The sequence below is a fragment of the Osmia lignaria genome, chromosome 3 (genome assembly GCF_051020975.1).
Source record: "Osmia lignaria lignaria isolate PbOS001 chromosome 3, iyOsmLign1, whole genome shotgun sequence".
NCBI classification, from domain to species: domain Eukaryota; kingdom Metazoa; phylum Arthropoda; class Insecta; order Hymenoptera; family Megachilidae; genus Osmia; species Osmia lignaria.
The window spans coordinates 12270293-12292945 of record NC_135034.1 but is presented as its reverse complement, the minus strand read 5'-3'; the positions used below and the strand labels follow the sequence as shown (position 1 = coordinate 12292945).

Genomic DNA, 22653 nt, shown 5'->3' with positions numbered 1-22653 from the left:
CGGCGGTGGCAATGGGCCGAAGATATTGTGGAGGAGGATTGATGGAAGGACGGGTGAAAATAGGTCAGAAAAGAGTACCATAACCGCGTGGGAATAACCTAAATACAAGTTTGAATTACCTAATTTATCTAGTGATTTATATTTTCATTCATTATTATATTTCTTTCAATGTTGTTTTTCAAACGTCATTAACAAGTAGCAAGGGTAGGAAGGAAAGTTGTTCGTAAGAATACGAAGGAAAGAAATAGGAGGAAGGGCAGGTCGTGGAAATAGTCTGTGTTCACGACAGGAGGTCCGACCAGCAGAAGGATCAAGGACTCGATAATGAGCCCTCGTTCTGAAATCAAGCCTGTCATTGTCATTTCAGCTATTCATCGCCGTTGTATACAATCGTACGTGTTACCGTTTCCTTGCTTCCGATTCTCCTCCGCTGCTTTTTCTTCCCTAAGCAGCTGGATAATTGCGATTTACCTAACGCAAATCATCGATCCGCTTTATTTTATTATCTCCTACACACGAAAGCAAAGCATTTTTTGCGATGCATAAAAAATACACCCAGTCACTGGAGAACAATTTATTCGGGTCGAGGAGCATAACGAAAGAAAAGCAATGGTTAGATACATTGAAAACGATGACTCCATTCTTCTAAAAAAAAATTAAGGGCAATGATTTCGCAACATGTCATTCGTCCGCGCCATATGGCGCATCATTAGGGATGGACGAGTACCTAATCGATCAAGCCTCGCGATCGAAATAAGCAGAGGAAAGGAAAGAAAGTATGTAATTCGACAACGACGAATGTTTCGAAGAAAAAAGGAGGAAAGCTCGAACGCAGTTTATGGGAGGAAGAAACATATCATCCTTCGGTTACTTCGCTTCGTTCGAGCAATTATAAGGGTCGTGCGTCATTCGTGCCAATTAGACGGAGGAAGCGTCACCAGAGCGGGTGGAAAACCCGCTGTTTCGACCATTTCTCTCTTTCCTTCCTCCGTCGCTTACACTTCTCTTGCTCGCTTCTTCGTCGACCGAACGAAAATAATTTTACACGGGCTACCCCTTGGCCCGTGGTCTGTCGTCGGTCTTGTTTCTTGACACGAACACGTATTTCCTTTCTTTTCATCGGTATTTAACGCCTTTTTACTCTGTTTGCTAAAAAATATTGTTCCATCGAATTTCGCTTTCGAAAGAGAAATTCGTTACTTTGATCGCAAAGGCCTGGTCGTTCTTTTTCCGTGAAAAAGAGGGAACGTCGTTCTGTCCAGGCAACTGACGTTCATCTACGAAAATCACCCTTTGGTTAACAGAGCATGAACCCCGTTACCCGTGGCGGCCACCCCCTCCTCTTTGTCGTTACCATGACCCCTGCCACCCTGCCACCCTGCCACCCTCTCGTCCCGCACTACGCCCGTTTAAACTGAATTATGCATACATGCTATTCCATGTTGCATTACGTTGCTCATTGTAATGTGTGTCAAGGGTTGACCACCTCGATCGACGTGGTTAACGTGGAAGCTCACGGACCCCTCGCGACTTCAGTCCACCTACCTAATTACATGCTCTTATCGCCGCTATTTATCCTGTCAACGTTATCACCTTGCCACGCGGTTATTATTTGCTGCGAGACATTGAATGCAGCCAGCCGCGCGCGCATGCGGTCGAGACGGAATTAACGGATAAAAGTTGAAATTGAATGCAAATCGCAGAAGAAGCGATGGGAATTGCTTCGTTTTTACCGATGAGAACATAACCGTCCGTTTAGCGAACCCTCGAATATCTTTTCATCGTTCGTAATCGAATGTCTTCACGGTGGCCGATGACCACTATCTGTCTACACGTTACAATTCTGCTTTCCGCAGTCTGGGACGAGTTGCTCGCCCTCTTCCCGATACACGACCACCGTCTCCTTCTACGGTGAGATTTAAGGCGTCACGGAACATTAAATGTCGTTACTCAGCACCCTTCGACGCTCGCGCACACAGGCACAGCCGACCAGAGGCAAATTTCAAAGAAGAATTCGGAAGTTGGTCGTTAGGTAATTATCGTAAATTCACAAGCTTTTTGTCCGGGACATGGTGTGAAATTCTCGTAGAGGATAGGTTGTTAATTCGTTTGATAAAATAGTGCCGACTGAGAGATAGGTACTTTCGAACATGACTGGCAGTTATAGTTTATGAAGTCGCCAAGACGAATTTAATACAGTGTCAAACTCTCTAGAAAATCGACAATCATGGTTGCGAACGATCGGAAAGGATGTCGAAGGGAGAAATCATGACAAACAAGTTTTCACCAATCATTTATCTTCTTTATTTTTATTCACTGTAAATATGTATACACGAAAAAAATTCTTCTTAGTTACAATGTTTGTTAGCGATTATGATAAACTTTTATGCAACATATGTGCATATCTATCGCAAAGGATGGAGCAGGAAAAATGCGATCAAGGATATATGGAAATGTATGGAAAATACTTTGAAGAGTGCTTCCCTCGGGTAGGCATATGGAAGCTATTTCAAGGATTGTCAAGCAACGATCACTGTCACGGTGGTCGAAAGTGCATCTGTGGTTTCGGTGGAGCCCTGTTCGCGTCACAGAACGTTGGACACTGATCGGTCTCGACGCATGCCAGCCTCTCTCGCGACCTTCTCCTCCTAAATTCTCCAAATCAACTTGCTCCCTGCAAAATCAGTTCAATTTTAACTCCTTCCGAGTTTCTTTTTTTTTTTTACTCACGAAAACAGATCAAAGGTTATCAATTTTCATTTATTAAATTTTAAAAGTTTCACTGGCTAATCTTGACTTTGTTACGATCGAAAAGAAGAGAGGTTTGCCGGAGAGACGGTCCTTTTCTCCTATCCATTTCTTGTCGGGCGCCACGAAACGGGGAGTACCAAGAAAAAAGTCGTGTTCAAAGGATCTCGGATTCTTTCTTAAGTTCCATCCCGAGCAGCGGAGATGAAAAAGAAGGATGTCAAAGACGCGAGTACGGGAGGACAAAAGCGACCACGAGATGTTTCGTAGACAGGGTGATTCTCGCGAAGAGAAAGAGGATGACAAAGACAGGGTAGAGTGTCCAGGCTGGGCTCATAATTTTCCTTGGGGGACGCGCGACACACGACGTGTACGTGTCACCGCGTCGCGACGCACGCGTCCGTCTCATCGCGACTGGAACACCAAAAACGAACCTCCAGCTATTTTATTGCCCTCCTTTTCCGAGCCAGAGATTCCATCGTTTTTTCCTTCCGAATAACACTGACAGAGTCTTCGATCTAACTCCGACGTGCTGTTCTCAGAATCGAGAACAATGTTTCCTCTTTCTAAAAATATCAATTTTTAATCGTTTAAAAATTAACTGGCCTCCATGGCAAACCATTCCCAGTCGAAACGCGAAGGTTGAATATCGTAAATCGATTAGTTCACAGACAACATACGAGCGTGAAGTTCACGAAGGAAACGCATTAGGTGATTTCCCATTTATTTCGAGGAAAATAATTCGGTGTAAACGACGTCGAAAGTGGCCAGCGAACGAAGCAACGGGAGAAGACGCGTTTTATTGGGCCAACACGGTTGACAGCAAGAGTGACTGCGCTCGTAAAAGCCTCGTATAAATAAAATCGCCGGGAATATAATTGTTGCTGAGAGCCGGCAGCGTTCCTTTCGCGCTAAACTGTACGGGGTGTCGTCTAACCGATAGTACAATCTAAAGTTTTCAACCGTGAAATTTCTTCTATATTTCATCTGTATATCGATCGAATCAAACGGAGGAAAAAAAGAAAAAGTGATTTTGGGGTGCGATATTTTCCACCCTAAAGAAAATATCAGGCGAACGCTGTTACCCTTGTTTGCTAACCGCTGCCGTAAGCTTTCTTAATATTTTTCTTTTTCGCAAGAACGCTCATCTCTTTCCGTTCGATTCGTGTTTGCATAGACACGCGTTTTCACAATGTATGCACTTTATATATTCCCTTATAAAGGTCCTCTACAAATCTAAAAAGTCAGCATTTTTTCTTCACATAGAATCGAAATTTATTTTCTCGTGGAGTAGATTATAAATGGAGTGGTAGTGATAATGTATCAAGTGGAAATAACGATGTATAGTCGGGCAGAAAGTAATGCAACGATTTTATAAATAAAAGTTTATGCAGTGTATCAATGTTGGATCAGAAAAAAGTGGAAGGAAGTTCAGTAGACAAGAAAAAGAATCAGAAGCCTTGGGTTAAAGCGAAATCGTTACTCGACACCCTTGTGTAACGAGAGCTAGCCGCGATTATGAAGAAGACCAATGTTCCAGGGCATAAAGGACCGTGGTTCAACGTGTCCATGAAAATCGAAACCACTGTGACGCCGGCGCCTACCATTTACTAGTATTCTGCCTCTACTACTCAAAATGGACACCTATCATACACGTTCCTCTCGACTCTCTCTGTACACGTAATTACTTGATGTCCTACTCGTTCACCTCTTCACGTAGAGAATCGTAGAGAAATCGATTACGTGGCAACTCTTAAGGGAGTATAAAAAGTACTTTGACCAGTTCTTCGAAGAACAAAAAGATAATCGCGATGATACTGAAACTTCCAAAGAATCGACAAAGTATCTTTTAATCCTGCAGGGTTAGATCGAAAAGGCGAAACAGTTGTGGGTATCGTTTAGAAACCAATGAGCTTCTAATGAAGGTGGAGCTTGCCGAGGAAATCTCCACCTACTCTTAAAATGCTCTATTTCTCTCCTCTCCTGCGTGCGTGTCTCTCCCTACGTAAAAGGCAGAAGGAGAGGAAGAAAGAGGAACGGAAAGAGAGTGTGACAGAGGGTCGGAGAGGGAAGAACGAAGAGGAGAGACAAATGAAGAGGCTGAGGAGGATCTTGAAGTGCGTTTTAACTCGGCCAAGTCAGTTGGCATCTCGCCGCACCTACTAATACGATGGCTTCGTTCGTACACCGCTATCCGTAACGATCTTCCGACCAAATCGATCGACCAGTTCTGATTTACACGCGATTTCGTTAAGTCCGGACGACGCGTTATCGCAGTTTCAGGCGTTGTGTAACTTCCCGTAGAGTGATTCCTCGTAAACAAGACAACGCTAAACGTTCGAGTGGAGAAGTTTTTCTTTGGAGGTTTCGGGAGATCTGAAAAGAATCTTTACGACTCGACGGCTCGTAAACGCTGCAGACCGTACACAGGGTACCGTGTATAAATACTGAAAGAATTAACGTTCAGAATCGGTGAAATAGCTGCAAAAGCGATTGATTTATGGAACCTCTATGGATAGAGATGGATCAAACAGGAGGAAGATTGCAAGACAAAATTTGTTCGTTCTGATTTACATGTTGGTAATTGGTATTCAACGCGAAGGGGAAAGGTACGCGTTGACCTGAATCACCCCTTTTTCGCAACACCTTCGAACACTAAAACGAATTGCAATTGATCGTAACCAGCGGTTAAATATTCTGTAAAATGTTACCGTTGCAAATTTCATGAATACCAATGATTTTAACGTTAACCGACGAACAAATTGTTTGTAGATTGATCGTTGATAAACGACACGAGATTTAAATATAAGGAAGACTATGAAACAGTGGGTCCAATAATAGTTTTGGAAAACCGATAAACCGTTTTTTTTTTTTCGTGAGCTCGTGAACGCATCGAGCCGTCATTTCGGCCGGCACGTGCCACGTGCCACGAGAGACCTTAATTACCCGGTCACGCTTCACCTCGGAAATGCTTCAATTAAGATTTTCAAAAGTAAATTACGCGTTGGAAGCTTCCCTCTTTGTATATCTTTGCCACTCGTAAATAATTCTTGCATCCTGATGATCTCCTAAAACACTCGTTTCTAGAGCTTAATCAGCTATAAATGGTATTTTCTGAGAATACCTCGGAAATTCAAATGATATCAAGTAGTCGTGGTATTAAGGAGATACGTTAATCGACGTTCTAAGAAGCAAGGAAAAATGTTGTGCACAAACTCGGAAGCGGAAGGAAACGGTGTGATAGTTTCGCAGGTTGGGAATCCCCATGCACCGCAAGATTTCACCGTTTCCCGACTGTTATCGACACCGACTCATTCTCTGGGTAAGAATCTTGAGAGATCGAGAACGTTTCTTGACGATTCTGCTATAAAATAATAAGAAGATTGCGGATATAGCCTAGCAGGCAAAGCTAATCTCGACCGAACTACCGTTTCTCGACGAAATCCTTAATCTCGTATAAAGCTTTACGTAATTTTCTGTATCCCGATACGATTCGCATAAACGTTTACGTAACACGATGGGAAGGAATTATTAAATGCAGTCTCTCAAAGAAACAGGCAACTCGACGCATTTCCACGTTTCGATCGACGACGCGTTAAATTTCATCGAAATCACGCATTTCCAGTCATGCTGTTCGCGTTATGCCGCTTTGATGAATGCTCAAACACAGTGGAGTCATTCAAGAATAACCACGCCTGCACCGTTCTTCTCTTCTTTGCACCCTTTTCTTTTTTCGACCTGTGTTACTGCTGTTTATCGCAGGCTGCATCTTCAACCGTTCCGCTTGAACTTTAACATTTAAACTGGCTCGTAACATTGCGATTTACAGATTGTACCGAGAATTCCACGACACCTGCGAGCAGAAGACCCAGAAGAAGCAGAACAACGTTTTCGGCCCAACAATTGGCCGCTTTGGAGAGAGTATTCGAGAGGACGCATTATCCTGACGCTTTTGTCCGGGAAGAACTCGCGACCCGAGTGTCTTTGTCTGAAGCCAGAGTACAGGTAATCCCATTATCGTCTTCGTTACGAGGAAGCGTAAACATGAATTTAATTTGGTGAAAGAGACCGGAGTCGTGGCGGTCAGAAAAAGTATCGTTGACCGGTGACGAGCCGAGTTGGTCACATGTGTGTTCTTTGAGATTTTGCCGGATAAAGGGGCAATGGAGCGGCAATGGAGCTGTAGAGAGGAAGGCAGACGAGGGTGCAGAAGGGAGGGAAGTAAAAAGAAAAAAATGAGGAAGAAGAGAGAAGGAGGGTGGAGGTGGTGGACAGCTAGGCAGAAAATCGGAGGAGACAGGTTGTCAGGGCAAGAAGCTATGATTAGCTTAGCCAGGATAGTTAGGCCGTTTCAGCAGCATCTGTGCTTGGCATACGACGTTGCGTATGATACGTTGCGTATCCAGCACGTGTGCGATAGTTGTTACAGAAGCGTGCAGCGAAGCACACTTTTCGTTGCTCGTGTCGATCCATCCAAAGCTGCGTCTGCCACATCTCACGCGAATATCTGTCTATTCGCCCCGTCCGTCTGCGAACCGTGTGCCTGCCAGCAGCCGTCACGCTCTTCAACCCTTCTCCTTTCTCTCCTCTCCTCTCCTCCCCATTCGTCTTTGCAGCTAATTCCTCCTTTCCAACAAATGCGACACAAGACAACCGCGTCTATCTTTTTAAGCGATCCAATTCAAATTTTCTTTATAATTAATTCATGTATCTCGAAATTATCCTCGCAGGTATGGTTCCAAAACAGGCGCGCCAAATTTCGTCGAAACGAAAGAAGTTCTGCCATTAATAGAGGGATATCTTCGAACAGAGAAATGGAAAGCACTTTACCTCTGCGACCTGTCAGAGTAACGCATACGCAAGAAAATAACACAGAGGCTTTGCAAACGTCTCAAGTTGCTCAGTATCCTTACGGTGAATACTGGAGAACATCGCAACATTACGCCTCTATGCAAACTACTAGTTGCCATGGATTTATCAATGGTAATTTGGCAAACGTAAATCTACCCTCTTATCACCAGACAGACATTCATAGTGGACTCGAAGGATCAGCGATAAATAGTTTAAATGCTCTGAGATTTAGAACGCATCCGTATGGAACCGCTTACTCTGCCATGCACGCGAGCATGTAACTCTGTCTATTCATAAATCACCAAATATTTTCAACTTACAAGTACCAACTATCAATTGAATAATATATACCAAAGGACCAATCGATCGAATTACGGTTACATGAAACTAAATATCTAATGTAAGTACCAAATACAGGGTAACGAAAATAACTCGTAATATTATTTTGTAGAACTAAAGTAGCTTAATAAATGATAAAAATGGTAAATGTATTATATCACTGATACAAGAAATATACATATACATACATTGGTATTCTAATCTACAAATTCGGTACATTAATCGTAGCAAAAAGGAAGATATACGAATATAAGAATCGAATCGTGGAAGAACGATATTTTACTTATCGCGATAAGAAACATCTAAAATTACAATCACAAAATAACGATTACTTGTACGTACATAATATATCAATATTGGCACGAAAGTAGAATACGAATCTTCATACGTATAATATTGGTCACACGTATTATATTCGTTACAATGGTAAACGATCTAGAACCACGTAAAAAGGTTCAAAAATGTCTATATGTATATATACATATATCGTCCGTCCAAAAGTCCTTAAATTTACAAATACATTTTTAATATTATACAGTTACTTGCACGTTTTGTACGGCATTGCTCCAGTCCACTTTCGAAGGAACCAAATAAAATGCTGGTGCTATTTTGCTACCGCATGGACATTGACTGCCCGCTATCCAACTAAACGAGCCTAACTTTGTACCGCATTTCGGACAATTTAACTTCCCTTCGACATTATGAATTATGTCAGGCATCCAAGCCAAGGGCTCCACAAACAGTATTTTAGTACAAAATTCTACAGGCTGTTGTTCTTCTCTTTTCGACGGTTCTACGGGATCGCGCGAAACTTTTGATTGTTTGGATGATCTTTTTGAACTTATGTGTCTCCAGATTTGTTTTTCTCTTGGTAAATGTGGCAAAATATTGCTGGCACTAGCCACGATTCTTCGACACTTCTTACATCGATAGACCGTTGGCTCTGGATGTACTGTAGCCAGAGCTGGATCTGGTTTGATCAATTCTGTGCAAGTTTGTGGTAAGATCTTTGCCTTTCTCACCTTGTCTGCTGCAATTTGTAATTTATACATCTTGAAATGTACACTGGTATTGTCTATTCCAAAACCCATTTCTTCGTAAAGTTTCAATTGTGCTAGAAAACCAGCATTAGGCTCTACGAAGCGCCTCTTTCCTTTGACCTCTTCAAATGAATCAGAGAAACTCCTTTTATACTTTTTCATTAAATATGCAATAACTAATGTAGCTGATCTAGAGACACCAAAATAACAGTGTACCAATATTTTATCATTTAATTGTAAAGCATGATCTATAAATTCGTAAGAATCTTCAAAATGAGTTAAAAGGTCTTCTCGTGGCATGTCTGTAACTTGAATATATTTTATAGTCAAGTTTGGCAAAAGCTCTTGGATCTTCCTAGGTAAAGGACAAGAATCTGCTGTAAGTATGTAATTTATTTTAGTTTCTTTTAACCATTCAATATCTGTAGCAGCTGTTAGATTTCCAAGGAATAGACCAGGAATAATTTCGGTGTAACTCGAAGGACCTGCATCAAAGTCTTCTCTAATTAATTTATTAGTAGCTTCCTGTGCCATCTTGAGTACTCTGGAATAAAAAATAAAGCTACGGCATGCAACTTTAATTGTAACTACTTTATTTTATCAGTTACAACATAAACTATATAATGATTTTTATAAAATATAACAAATTAAATACAACATAAACTTGCCTATAATTCAATAGACTTGGTCAGAAAAAAAAAAGAACACAGAGTTTTCAAAATTGATCAAACTCTACATATGGAATATGCCTGAATTATAAATTATATTTACTATTACCTCGTTTAAACGTATTGTAAATAACTGTTGTACTCTGAATCATGGAACTAATTTTATAAGTAATAGCTGAATAATATGAGAAATGAATGTTAAGTGCAACATTTTTTATAGAAAATTTACTTGGCTTTTGGAATACGAAAAAAATTGTATTGCTATCGTTAAAATTTAAACTCTTTAATAGCCGCGTGTATTTGTCTTGCATTTTACCATATTTTGAATATGAATGTTCATTTTCTTTATTTTTATCATGTACATAGAAGAGAATAAAAAACACAAACACCTCACGTTCAATAAAAACACCAAGAAACACTGATTTTAGTTGTCGGGGCACAAGCAAGATGGCTCTACAGTATCATGACATTTTTTATGGCGCAGTTCTAAAGTGATAAATTTGACCATACATATTTTATTACTTTTATTACTGATCCTATATTTACTATTTTATTATTAGTACCATTAATAAATATGATATTGATTTATTTATTTTAAAATTTATGTTTTGCGGTATCATTTAAAGGTATATTGATGTCGTAATTTTTTAATTAAACTGACCAAACATTTCCTTAACTAAATGTTTTTGTGAAAATACGAATTAGTATTGTCTTTAATGGTATATTTAAAATAAGAAAATTATTGATAAGATATGGCATATTTTGAGGAAGAGAAAGAGTACAAAGAATGAAATGAACCTTTCCGAAAATGAAATATCATTCAAGTATGATACTTATACGCTTTCGAAAAGATTACGGAATAAGTTGTTCGACCACGTATGCCGGAAATGACGCGATACCTCGATCTCCACATCATTTAGAAAAGTTGTAAGAATATCGCTCACACTGTCGTATGGAGCTACTGTAGTTCCCGGTTCCGTGTTTCTCCAACTTTCTCCCTCTCTCCCTTTCTTTCCCTATCTCTGTCTACTCTTTTCTCTATTCTATCGGTACTGCTTGCGTACGCGCACGTGTGTTTAATGTAAGTGTATGGGTATTTTTTGGTTTTTAAATAAAACAAGATGCTGATCTCGCAGGAGGTGATCTCAAAAGCAGAAGAAATTGCTGATCAGGTGAATTTACGAGCCATTGTGCTCCACTTATTCTCTTTTATGAATAATACTGCTTTCGCGAAGAAACTCGTGATAGAAGATCGACAGAAATCCTGTAGGAGTACAGGTGTATGTACTCCTGTCAACGTCATCGTGACACGGTTGCTATACACATTCGCATATTTTAATTTGTATCTCTTCTTTTATTGATTATTTGTAAACAATAAGATTTTTCTAACATAATTAAGCGTTGAAGATTCTCCTACACCATAGCTTATATTCTTGAAATTAAAGGTTATGCATCATTAAAGAAATATATGTTACGAATATTATTGTCTCTCCGAGTTGTGATTAATTGTTTAAACGATATGCTTTCAAATCTTTTATTTTACTACTACAATATATCTTAGAATAAAATAAGTATATATTTTTTATAAGGTCTCTTGTAGTTTAACTGAAATAAATCGAATCAATAAAAACTGAGCAAAACGTGAAGAATATTAATTTTTATTATTATTATTTTTTTTAATTATTTACTAATACTCAGTTTTTATTTCATATATTTCTTACTTTTTTCACAAACCCATTTTGACCCTTTTACATGACACCAAAGAACTTTGAAAAAAGTATGCAAAATGTTTAATTGATAATTTTAAGATGTTTCATACATGAAACATCATTATAATTATTATTATTTTTTTGCAATAACAGGTAATCCGTAATGGAAAACACATATTGCCAACACTTGCAAGACTTTGCCTTATAGCCACATTTCTAGAAGATGGGTTGAGAATGTGGTTTCAATGGTCAGAACAAAAAGAATTTATGAACAATACCTGGAATTGTGGTACCTTCTTAGCTACAATGTTTGTCTTGATTAATTTAATTGGACAACTCGGTGGTTGTGTAATGGTTATCGGAAGATGGAAAGTCAGCATTGCTTGTGGAATCTTATTCTTCATAGTGGTCTTGCAGACATTAGCTTACAACATTTTGTGGGATGTAACATTCCTATTTAGAAACTTAGCATTAATAGGAGCACTTCTTCTGGTTTTGGCCGAATCAAGAGTAGAAGGGAGATCATTATTTGCTGGTGTACCAAGTCTTGGGGATAACAAACCTAAAAATCTGTTGCAACTAGCTGGAAGAATTTTATTGGCATTTATGTTTACCACATTAATTCGTTTTGAAATATCTTTCCTACAAATCATGCAAGATATTCTTGGAAGTATTTTAATGGTATTAGTAACTATTGGATATAAGACTAAACTCAGTGCATTGTTACTTGTCTTACTGTTATCTGCCCTTAATCTTTATCACAACGCGTGGTGGAGCATTCCAGAATATAAAGCACTTCGGGATTTCCTTAAATATGATTTCTTTCAGGTAATAATTCACTTAAATATTATATTCTTAAGTATTCAACATTTACCCTACACTTTTCTGAAAAAATGTATAACATAAACCTGATTATTTGCAGACATTGTCAGTGATTGGTGGCCTTCTAATGATAGTCTCTTTAGGTCCTGGAGGTGTTTCCATGGATGAACATAAAAAAGAATGGTAGATGTCATGTTATCACCTAAATGTTCATCATTACATTATCATGATCATTAAGTAAAAACAGTCTCCCATTCCTGTTCCCCTGTATGCTCAATCAAGTTTACAATAAGTTTATTATTTGTTGGATAAAAACTGTAACATGCATTCATTTTGAATTATTCAATTTGGATAAAGGAATTGTTGAAGTAGAACCTAAAGTGTATATTTTAAGATGTCAGAAATTAAAATACATGGGATTAAAAATGCAACTCCAGAATAATGACATTATGACATGAACAAAAAGAAGACAGCACCAAAACTAATTTATATCGCTTATAGTGGCATTGTACATAAGACACTGGGTCAAGAAAAACAAAATATATTTTTTCTGTGTGTTTTTAACTTTTTCTCCATTTTTGGTCTTACATCCTAGTCGAATTTATATGCATGATTTTAATGTGTCAATGTATTCTTCCACAAAATTACAGTTAAGTTACATTAGTAAATTTATAAAAAATACAAAAATGAAAATATCAAATTTGCAAGATTTTTATACAATTAAATTATTGTAAATAAATACTCCATTTCAGATTCTCATTGTTAATTATTTCTATAATCTTTATTTTTTAATTAATCACTAGTAGTTTCTAAATTTAGATTCCTCTAAGAATAAAGTAAACTGGGCTCAGAATACATGTAGTAGGTAAGTGCCTCATTTCTCTGATCAAAGTAGTAAACTACTAGAAATATTTAAAATTCTTATTTTTCATTTAATAACGTTTAATACTATTAAAAACTTATTTTCAGTAAATAACTTTAAATAGCAATGGGAATACAAAACAGACACAAGGGGTTATTCGTTAGTAAAGGAACAACCATTTTAACTGCAAAACCCTTTGCTTATGTTTTACGGTCCTTATATCATAACGAACGATGTGATCATTGTTTACAAAGGTAATAAGTTTATACAAAATTATGCACGTATATATATATATGTATATAATATGTGTGTGTATACATTTTAGATTGCTTTCCTTGCATACGTTTAATTTGTATTTATTAAGTTAATTTCATACAAACTATTAATACCTATTGTTAATATATTTTTCTATTTTTCAATTAATTGCATTAAAACGGATTGATAATGTGAAGCGTTTAATCAATACTGTGTAATTTAAAATTTTAGGTTATATGATGGAACCAATATGTTATAATTCTCTACATCTGTATTTCTATTAGTGTTTGTAAATTAAATGTATGTACATACACGCTTGTGTTAAAATTAAACATTACTAATGGATAAGACTTTTGTTAAAGATGAGTAATAATAACAATCCCATAAAGAAAGGAACTACTATTCTTACTTCTAAACCATTTGCTTATGTTCTCAGTTCAAAACATAGAACTAACCGATGCGATTATTGCTTTAAAAGGTATGCTATTAATAATTTAAAAAATTGCTCAGCTTGGATAATTGTTTTTCTCACTGCTTTTTATCAGAAATATTTTAAACTACTGTACCACTTAATAAATGTATTGTAGTACAAAGGAAATAATATTTTAATTTCATTTATTTTAGTGGAAAACTCTTCAGATGTTCTGCTTGCCAATATGTTTATTATTGTAACCAGTCTTGTCAACAAGGCTCTTGGCCTGTTCATAGCACAGAATGTGCAAATTTAAAAAGAGTTTCACCAAAAATTGTGCCAGATATGGCACGACTTATGGCACGTATAATTATAAAGCTAAATCAAGGTGGAGGTGATGAAATAGAATATTACAGTAAAACTAAATTTAGAAAATTTAAGGATTTAATGTCCCGTAAGTGTTTTGTATTACATAAAAATATACATAACATTTAATTTATTCACATGTTGACTTTTAAGTAATATATAAATCATTATCTTGTTAGATTATTCTGATATAAAGAAAGATGAAAAGAAAATGGAACATTTCATGTTTCTCTGTGGTGTTTTGTTTGGATTTCTTGGAGATGGACCTATTCTAAATTCTGCAGAATTAATGGGTATTTATGGTAGAATTTGTATTAATTCTTTTAATATATTTGATTTGGATATGAATAGTATTGGTGTTGGAATTTATCTGGCACCTTCTATTGTGGACCATAGTTGTGTACCTAATGCTGTAGCTACCTTTGAGGGAACTACTATAAATATTAGAACCATAGAAGATCTTCCATGTTTAGATTGGTCTCAGGTAATATTAATATCTCCTTTCTTATAGTACTGTATCACAATTTTGTATTGATAATTTTGATTATACCATTTTGTAAAGCTATGCTGTAACTGTAACTGCATATTTATAGATAAGGATATCATATATTGATGTACTTAAAACAACAAAAGAGAGGCGTACTGAACTGCAAAGTTCATATTATTTTTGGTGTAACTGCAAAAAATGTGAAGAACCAGAACCAATGGTAGAAGCAGCTGTATGTCCAAATAAATTGTGTAAAAATCCTTGCTTTCTTGATATAGATAACTGTTCAGAATGTAACACAAAATTATCAGAAAAATTTAAAGAAACTTTTAATGAAGTATCTAGTTTTACAGCACACCATTTACAGAACATGAAAAACATGGCTTGTATCCTTTCTAATAGTTACATTTATGCATTTAGTGGAAGACATATCATTTTCTTATAAGAGAAATTAGATTTAGATGTAAGTAAGATGTGCCTCGAAAAACAAGAAGACGTTTTACATTCTCTAAACTTACAACATGTACAAACTTTACAAACTGCTTTTGATTCTACTATAAGTTTGGAACATTGGGAAGAAGCTGAGTACTATGCTAAGAAACTAATTACTGGTTACTTGTTAGTAAACATGTGTTCTAAATTCATGAAATTAGTGAATAAGAAATAATATTAAATTTCATTTTTCAGAGTGTACTATGGAGAGATTCATCCATTGACTGGACTATTATACCTTATGATAGGAAAGATTCAGTTATATTTAGAAAAGCCAAAACAAGCTCTTGAAACATTAAAGAAAGCAAGTGGAATATTGGCTATAACACATGGAGAACAGCATACGTTAATTCGGGAAAATTTGAAACCTCTTCTTTATCAGGCTATTATAGAAGGACTTAAATAGATTATGTATTTTTTTTTTACATTTAATCGCTTATAATTGTATATAATATTATTGACAATATGTAATTTATAGTAAATCATTCTAATATTGAACAAAAATGAAATTTCTAATCCTAACAGAAAAGTCATTCTTGTTAATCTATGAAATATAACAGCATAATAGTATAACAATACATTGTAAACATTTAAAATATCATTTTCATTACTACCAACCTTAAAATTTCATTTTAAATGTTATTACCAACATTATGAGAAAAAAATACAGCTGGCTAAGTGACAGCTGCTTAACTTTTATTAGATCGGTTATGTGTTTTAAATGAATTTTTATCCATGAAAAAGTTAAAATAACATGTGGTGAGTAGTAATTTGTATTCCAGAATTTATTAAGCAAAATTAAAACAAAATTTACATTCTTTATAAAAATTATAATGTTTATTATAACGATAATGGCAAGTATTAGTTAATGTCAATTCGTTTTTTGACATGAGTTTGTTTGTATCTTTTATTATTTTAATTAATTATTTTTATAATTTCATAGATTTTATAGTTTAGAATGTTTATTATTGTTTCAAAAATATGTTTCATTTTACATTATGAGATATATTTTACATAGTTTTATATAAGTTACACATATTTTTATTATATTAGCTAAATTTATATTTCTTTAAGATAAGAATTTAATTTCTTTGTATGCTTTCTATTTAGATATTTGTTCATAAATTATTAAGGAAAACATATTTTCCTAAGTTATTATTGGCTCAGTGGAAGAACATTGTACAATGTTCTCTGCATTTAAAAGATTAGCTGGAAAATCAGATGGAGTTGGCAATGTATCTCCTAGACCGGCTCATCAATCTATGCCAACTACGTTGCAAAGAAAATTTGCTAAAGGTGTACAATATAATAGTGAGTATATTAAATTAATTCTGAATGAAAATAAAATATGTACTTCAAATGATAAGAATTTTATTTTTAGTGAAAATTATTGTAAAGGGTGATAGAAATGTGGGAAAAACTTGTCTATTTCATAGACTTCAGGGCCAAAAATTTATAGAAGAATATATACCAACAGAAGAAATACAAGTGACTAGCATTCAATGGAATTATAAAGCTACTGATGATATTGTTAAAGTTGAAGTTTGGGATGTTGTAGATAAAGGTCGACGTAGAAAAAAGTTAGAAGGTTTAAAAATGGATAATTCACCTGCAGAGAATATTATTGAGGAGCCTGCTTTAGATGCAGAGTTTCTTGATGTTTATAAAGGGACCAATGGTGTTATCATTATGATGGACATTACAAAATCTTGGACATTTGATTATGTACAAAGAGAACTTCCAAAAATTCCTAGTCATATTCCAGTGATTGTCTTAGGAAATCATTGTGATATGGCGCATCACAGAACGGTTACATCAGATCATGTAACATACTTTATTGATTCTTTACATGAAAGAACAGCACAAGTAAATTTATTATTGTTATTAGTTTTTAGTATTTGAGATGGTGTGTTTGTAACTTCTAACAATATTTTATTTTTTACAGGTGAGATATGCAGAATCATCTATGAGAAATGGATTTGGATTAAAACTTTTGCACAAATTTTTTAATCTTCCATTTCTTCAACTGCAACGAGAAACGTTATTAAAACAACTTGATACCAATGAGGAAGAAACACGTTTGACAGTACAGGAACTCGACCTCTTTCAGGATAGCGACGATGCCAATTATAATAAATTCTTGGATAATCTCGTTAACCGAAGAAGAGCCCTTGCTGATTCTGTTTCTGCCACCACTCTAGTCCCTAATATCACATCTTCTTTGAGTAATCATCATATGTTATCTTCAAATGGTAATACGAATACAAATATTGAAGTTAAAAGATCAATTTCCATGCCTGGACCTATAGGAGGTGGAACTCCTATTCCAGTTAAAAGCATAGATTTAAAATCACCACCAAAGAAGGACACTTTTATAAATACCTTGGAAAATCAAGCAGTTCCTATTAGAAATTCGCAGACGATATCGGCATTATCGGCTGTACAAAATATTTCAAAGACAGATCCTAAAATGACTGAACTTTTAAATGATAATTCTGATAGAAGAGATTCTATTAATAAATCACAATCTCTTATGTCAAAGATATTTGGTAATAATAAAAAGGAAGATGAAATAGACAAAGGAATACATGTTAACAGTACAAGTGCAAACGTACCACTCACTAGTGTTGAAGATTTTATACCGGATGACGGGCTCTTAGATCGATCGTTCCTAGAAGATAACAGTCATGTGTCGCCACAAAAAGTACAACACGAAGAAGCGGATACTGAAAGGTACATCGGAATTGTATTAAATTTCTCTATAATTTTCATGTACTCGTTTCTTTTCTCTTTAACAGTGACATTGAAACGGCGAATCCTTTGGTTGCTGGTTACGAGGACGATTTATCATCGGCTGATGAGACAACACCTCCTATTCAACCAAAATTAGCTGAAAATCCTTTGAGCAAACAGAAACACAAACGCGAGACATTATCAAATACGGAAATAAATTCGGAACAATTACGACAAACTGTGAAACGCGATTCTGTTTCATCCATAGATCAAGAAATAGAAATATCTAACAACTATGATGTAAATGAGCAGCCGGAAATTAATTCTGATGCGTTTGATAGCTGGCTCCGACGAGATTCTAAATGGAGACAAAGCCCTGAAGGCGGGGAAGATGTGAGCAGTAATAGTACTAGAAAAGATAGACTGGAATTGAGCGACAAAAGTTTAGATGTTAGCGTAACAAGTTCTAATGTTCATTTAGAATTGCTCGATAATACCAGTGTACGTCATATGAGTTCTGATGGTGGTAGTCCTGTACTAAAAGAAAAGAAAAAACACAAAGAGAAGGTACATATCGGTTATAAAGTATTTATAATCTAATTTTATTCTGTAATAATATCGTATTAAATTCATTTTAGACGGAAGACAAAGAAAAAAAGAAAAAGAAAAAATCTAAAGATAAAGAAAAAGATAAGGAGAAAACAGATAAAGGAGAAAAAAAAAAGAAACGTTCGCTACATCGTTCAAAGGATGAAAATAGAGAACGCGATGAACTTGAAGAATTTCTAAATGGTTCTGTTACTAGAATTGGTGTTGATGTTGCCTATGAAGCAATATAGCAGTTTTAAATATTGTTTAATCGTACTACTAATTAGTAACGCTGACTTCTGGTAAGGCACGTAAAATGTTAACATTGAACGATCTTTAACGTTGAATTGTCAAAGAAATAAATTACGTACTAATGCTTGCAGATACTTCAAAGCAAGCAGTATATCATGTAAAAATTTTGTTGAAATTCTTTATATGGTAAAATAACGTTAAAAATCATAACAAAGAAGTTCTAGTAAAGTGATTTTCAATCTGAAATTTTTAATTTAAATTAGCATTCCGTTCGCATCTAACATGAAAATGTATATTTTTTCAAATTCATAAACATTTTATCATTGCATTTTCAAAATAATTACAGCTGATTATATTTGAGCTATTTACTTTGATACTTTTATTTTTTACGAACAAAAATATTTAGTAAATAACATCATATTTTAATATTGATATTTTTATTGTTGAATACTTTTTTAACAAATAAAACAATTTACCTTAAATTAATATAGTAATTAAGAAATGTTACATAATTATTTTCTGTCGCATATACATATTATACTATGGCACGATATGTTATCGATACAGCTTCGTGTTAATAAATGTACATAAATAAATAAAAAATTGTCATATTATATGATAATTTATTATTTATTTGAAACATTTCTACTCATTTCTACTATTTTAGAAAAGACCGCCATAAATTAAAATTTTTTTAACTCGATTCCAGCGCTATCTATACAAAAACGGCTGAAACTACTCAACAAGTTACCGATTGAGTTTCTTGAAGGCAGAAACCCGCGCGAAAATTAAAGAAGTAAGCAATTTAAGTAGACATAACAATAATTTGATTAGTAAACAATTGTAAAATATAAAATAATAATTAAACAAATATTAACAAATATCAGATAGAAATAATTAAATGTAATCGGCCGCGGAACCGGTGAAGCGGAACGTCATGCTTGATTGGGCGCGCCGGTACCCAATTGTCAATAGCTCGATGAAGAACGACCTGGAGGGAGGTCAAATCTAGTCAGTCTTATCGCGACCGCCGAAGGGTACGGATCGATCTGTCAAACATATACCGGTACTGGGGAAACGTTGACTGTTTTGTCGATGAGGAATTCGAAGTTCGGCCTCTACGCTAGCATCACCTTAAAAAAAAAACTCAATCGGTCACTTATTAAGTATTTTCACCCGTTTTTGGATAGATGGCGCTAGGATCGAATCTGTTTATAGCGGTCTTTTTAAAGTATAGGTTTGTCAAACAATTATTTTTATTTTGCAATGAATTTACAATTAACGTGTGATCTCACCAGACTTCATATTGAAGGTTTCATCTGGTATCTGTAATATATCGTAGAAATTTATTATTACCGTCCACTTTCGTTAGAGCAGATGGTGCTCGTTCTCGAGGCATATATTCAAGACCCCTAAAAAACAAAGGCATATGGCATATCCAGTCTTGTTGGACCTGTAGTCACTGTCTTTAGTATGATGAAGAGGTTGAGGGTATGCCGACAGTTGTGCTTGAATTTTACTGTTTATAAGTAAAAGATATAGATTATGAATCAATAAAATAATGTCTTTGTGCTTGCGTTCTATTTCTATTCCAAATAAATTTATATCACTTGTTAATACACCTCGGCAAGTAACAAGGCTCAACCATACGTTATCCGAACATGTTAAATTGTCTTTGTTTTTAAAAGAGGTATCTATTTAAAAATTGTCTCTGACAATTACTAGTTCTTTGAATGTAAAATTTATTTATATTCACCGAAAATTGAAATTCATTTTGCAACAGTCTCTATCATACGTGATAAGTTAACCTTAACATACTTATGTAATCGGCATTTTATCATAATAATTGATAGATGACTTCTTCTAAATGTAATTGCTATGATTTTAGTTTTTAGGTATGCAAGCAAAAATGAATGCGGTAGTGAGTTCCTCTAAAAGTTCAATGAACCCTCTAATTTCTTTATTGGAACAAAATATACCAACTACATTCTTTAAAACTCAAGTAGGAAAGCTAAAGATATGCAATGAAAAATATCATTGCAATAAACAACAAACATTGACATTGCATCAACAAAAGAAAATAAATGGTAAAGTATTTAATATAATTAATTCTGATTTATGAAGTATATGCATATTATAAAGTAATAGAGAAGGAATAGAATCATATATAATTTATCACATATAGAGATCACATCAACTAAGTGGATATTTAAGAATACCTTACCTAGCAGTAAAAGGGAAAGAATTTTATATTCAAACATATCTCCTAATGTGAAAGATGTAAATGAAAAACAACCTAAGGATCGTAAATCACCTAAGGAACATTTAAGCAATGTATTTAAACATCTTCAGCGTGATGTATGCTTTTATTATACAAAGAAGTTACTTTAAATTATATGAAATTTATTATATTTTTATTATAAAAATATTTTTTTTTTCAGTTACCATTACTGTTTGTTAAAACAATGGATTTTAATATATATACGAGCGATTTAATATTTATAAACAACATTAGAGGAACAACAACTACGTAAGTTATAATTTTTAGAACATTTTTATCATTAATACTATTTATATTTAAATTAATATGTATCATTAAAAATAATGCATATACTTGAAAATGGTTTCTAGAGGTATTGTGCACTATATAAATCAAATATCATTATTAAAACTAGTAGGACACATTAAATATGCTTATGTTAAATTGAATATTTTAAAAATGACGATGCACCCCGAGGATAATACCGTTAAAATTCGGTGGCGTATAGAAGGTGTTTCTAATGCAAAGGTACTTCTTTTATTTTGGAAATTTAAGTTTTGGAATATGAAAGATCAGACAGAGGGTGGACCAACGTAAGTAATGTCATTTGTGAATCTGTTGTGTAAATACATACTATTTATAATTTGTAGTTAGTGATTATTAAAATTTACTAATAGGTGGTACGATGGATTTTCTACATTTTATGTTAATAATGATGGTAAAATATATAAACATATTGTGGATAAATTGATGCCTGATCAAGAACAAGAAAAGCTAAAAACTCCTATTGAACCAAAATTGGCTTTATTCACTTCTTTATTAAGCTTGAACTTAAATTACTTTGATAAAGTTTACTTAAAAAAATACATCCTCGATTACTTCAAGTAAAGTAAAAGAGTGAATAAAAAATTTGTACGTCATTATATTAGATAATTAAAATACGCCATCAGTTTTGACACACTCAGCTTAACTATATTTGTAGAGCCACACATGGAAGTCAAAGCGCACGGTATGAATCTTACTGTTGTGTGTATTTATAATGAATTATAGCTCTTTAAAAAATGTTTTCTAAAATATTATTTAATAAATTGCAGTAATAAAATTTCAGAAATATAAATACACTGCTTGTATATTAATATTCTTAAATTGCATTTGTAATTGTGATAAAAAGAAATTACTAAATAGAAATTATAGAAGAGGAAATTTAGGTGGTGTCCTAGAAAAAATGAATGTCAATTTATTTTTTTGTTTTTTAATGGATATATCCATTAATAACATTCTACGTAATATTTATTTTTTTTGCGACGTGATAACGATTTCCGAGACGAATAAAACGACCTAGATACAAACTGTTTAAACTTTGAAAGATGACACAAGGATGAAACAGGTAAAATCCTATGAATGTTTAATTTAAAAAATTGCATATTTTTATTTTCCAAGATTCAGAATTAATTATAAAATGCTTTTTATTTTTCAGAATGATTTGGACTAGATAAACATTAGAACATTTAGCCAAAAACAAAGTATCAATTATTCGTTGTTAGTTAACTGAATACAATAATAAAATTATATTTAACGTTAAGTATGCGAATCGTATTATAGTTAAAATTTTGATGTAACAATAATTATCAAGAGACATATGTATCTTAGGTTGTTAAATTCGATCGTTGCATTTCCAATTGTTATCAATATTCTTTATAAATCATTTGTATAATATAAATTAGTTAAAGACATTGTATTTCTCTTTGTTACATCAAGTTTTATTACCA

General features: G+C 34.4%; 6 protein-coding genes across 19 annotated transcripts in view; 5 read left to right on the top strand and 1 right to left on the bottom strand.

The window, feature by feature from the left end:
- LOC117610724 (uncharacterized) overlaps positions 1–8048 on the top strand; it is a 63385-nt gene extending 55337 nt beyond the window's left edge. Inside the window, exons 1-4 of one of the 3 annotated variants that reach the window (XM_034338450.2) lie at positions 1377–5740; positions 5836–6070; positions 6578–6753; positions 7479–8048. In XM_034338450.2, the coding sequence (XP_034194341.1) occupies positions 5950–6070; positions 6578–6753; positions 7479–7880 (699 nt within the window). In that variant the 5' untranslated portion in view covers positions 1377–5740; positions 5836–5949 and the 3' untranslated portion in view covers positions 7881–8048. Of the gene's footprint in view, positions 1–1376; positions 6071–6577; positions 6754–7478 lie in introns of those variants that run through there. The other 2 variants (XM_034338449.2, XR_004583000.2) reach the window with 2 other exon arrangements.
- Positions 8049–8468: 420 nt separating this feature from the next.
- Positions 8469–9512, bottom strand: MKP-4 (dual specificity protein phosphatase MPK-4). The gene has a single exon (XM_034338433.2). It carries the CDS (start codon positions 9510–9512, stop codon positions 8469–8471), a length of 1044 nt encoding a protein of 347 aa, XP_034194324.1.
- A 1099-nt stretch (positions 9513–10611) lies between these two features.
- On the top strand, positions 10612–12741 carry Surf4 (Surfeit locus protein 4). 4 transcript variants are annotated; one of them, XM_034338444.2, is made up of 3 exons: positions 10612–10818; positions 11509–12183; positions 12278–12741. In XM_034338444.2, the coding sequence occupies exons 1-3, from the start codon at positions 10768–10770 to the stop codon at positions 12362–12364; spliced, it is 813 nt and encodes a 270-aa protein (XP_034194335.1). In that variant the 5' UTR covers positions 10612–10767; the 3' UTR covers positions 12365–12741. The 4 variants fall into 4 exon arrangements, with proteins under 4 accessions (XP_034194335.1, XP_034194336.1, XP_034194337.1 ...); XM_034338445.2 differs by lacking the exon at positions 10612–10818 and adding an exon at positions 10825–10958; XM_034338446.2 differs by lacking the exon at positions 10612–10818 and adding an exon at positions 10953–11091.
- A 155-nt stretch (positions 12742–12896) lies between these two features.
- On the top strand, positions 12897–15605 carry Smyd3 (SET and MYND domain containing, class 3). 4 transcript variants are annotated; one of them, XM_034338425.2, is made up of 8 exons: positions 12897–13042; positions 13147–13293; positions 13731–13772; positions 13919–14160; positions 14252–14556; positions 14666–14945; positions 15015–15177; positions 15247–15605. In XM_034338425.2, exons 2-8 carry the CDS (start codon positions 13166–13168, stop codon positions 15455–15457), a joined length of 1371 nt encoding a protein of 456 aa, XP_034194316.2. In that variant the 5' UTR covers positions 12897–13042; positions 13147–13165; the 3' UTR covers positions 15458–15605. The 4 variants fall into 4 exon arrangements, with proteins under 4 accessions (XP_034194316.2, XP_034194317.2, XP_034194319.2 ...); XM_034338428.2 differs by lacking the exon at positions 12897–13042 and adding an exon at positions 13526–13594 and having other exon boundaries at positions 13154–13293; XM_034338426.2 differs by lacking the exon at positions 13731–13772.
- A 76-nt stretch (positions 15606–15681) lies between these two features.
- On the top strand, positions 15682–18996 carry LOC117610716 (rab-like protein 6). Of its 2 annotated transcripts, XR_004582998.2 has the most exons (7): positions 15682–15810; positions 16162–16362; positions 16433–16917; positions 16997–17784; positions 17850–18351; positions 18423–18674; positions 18756–18996. XR_004582998.2 is itself a non-coding variant. In XM_034338424.2 (6 exons), exons 2-6 carry the CDS (start codon positions 16236–16238, stop codon positions 18621–18623), a joined length of 2103 nt encoding a protein of 700 aa, XP_034194315.1. In that variant the 5' UTR covers positions 15683–15810; positions 16162–16235; the 3' UTR covers positions 18624–18996. The 2 variants fall into 2 exon arrangements, 1 of the variants encoding a protein (XP_034194315.1); XM_034338424.2 differs by having other exon boundaries at positions 15683–15810; positions 18423–18996.
- A 709-nt stretch (positions 18997–19705) lies between these two features.
- On the top strand, positions 19706–22632 carry LOC117610720 (uncharacterized protein C6orf136 homolog). Of its 5 annotated transcripts, none has more exons than XR_013065227.1 (8): positions 19916–20314; positions 20513–20711; positions 20810–20982; positions 21066–21154; positions 21256–21477; positions 21562–21893; positions 21993–22271; positions 22362–22632. XR_013065227.1 is itself a non-coding variant. In XM_076693250.1 (6 exons), exons 2-6 carry the CDS (start codon positions 20522–20524, stop codon positions 21770–21772), a joined length of 885 nt encoding a protein of 294 aa, XP_076549365.1. In that variant the 5' UTR covers positions 19706–19861; positions 20513–20521; the 3' UTR covers positions 21773–21910. The 5 variants fall into 5 exon arrangements, 3 of the variants coding, with proteins under 3 accessions (XP_076549365.1, XP_034194330.1, XP_076549364.1); XR_013065226.1 differs by having other exon boundaries at positions 21979–22271; XM_076693250.1 differs by lacking the exons at positions 19916–20314; positions 21993–22271; positions 22362–22632 and adding an exon at positions 19706–19861 and having other exon boundaries at positions 21562–21910.
- Positions 22633–22653: the final 21 nt, after the last annotated feature.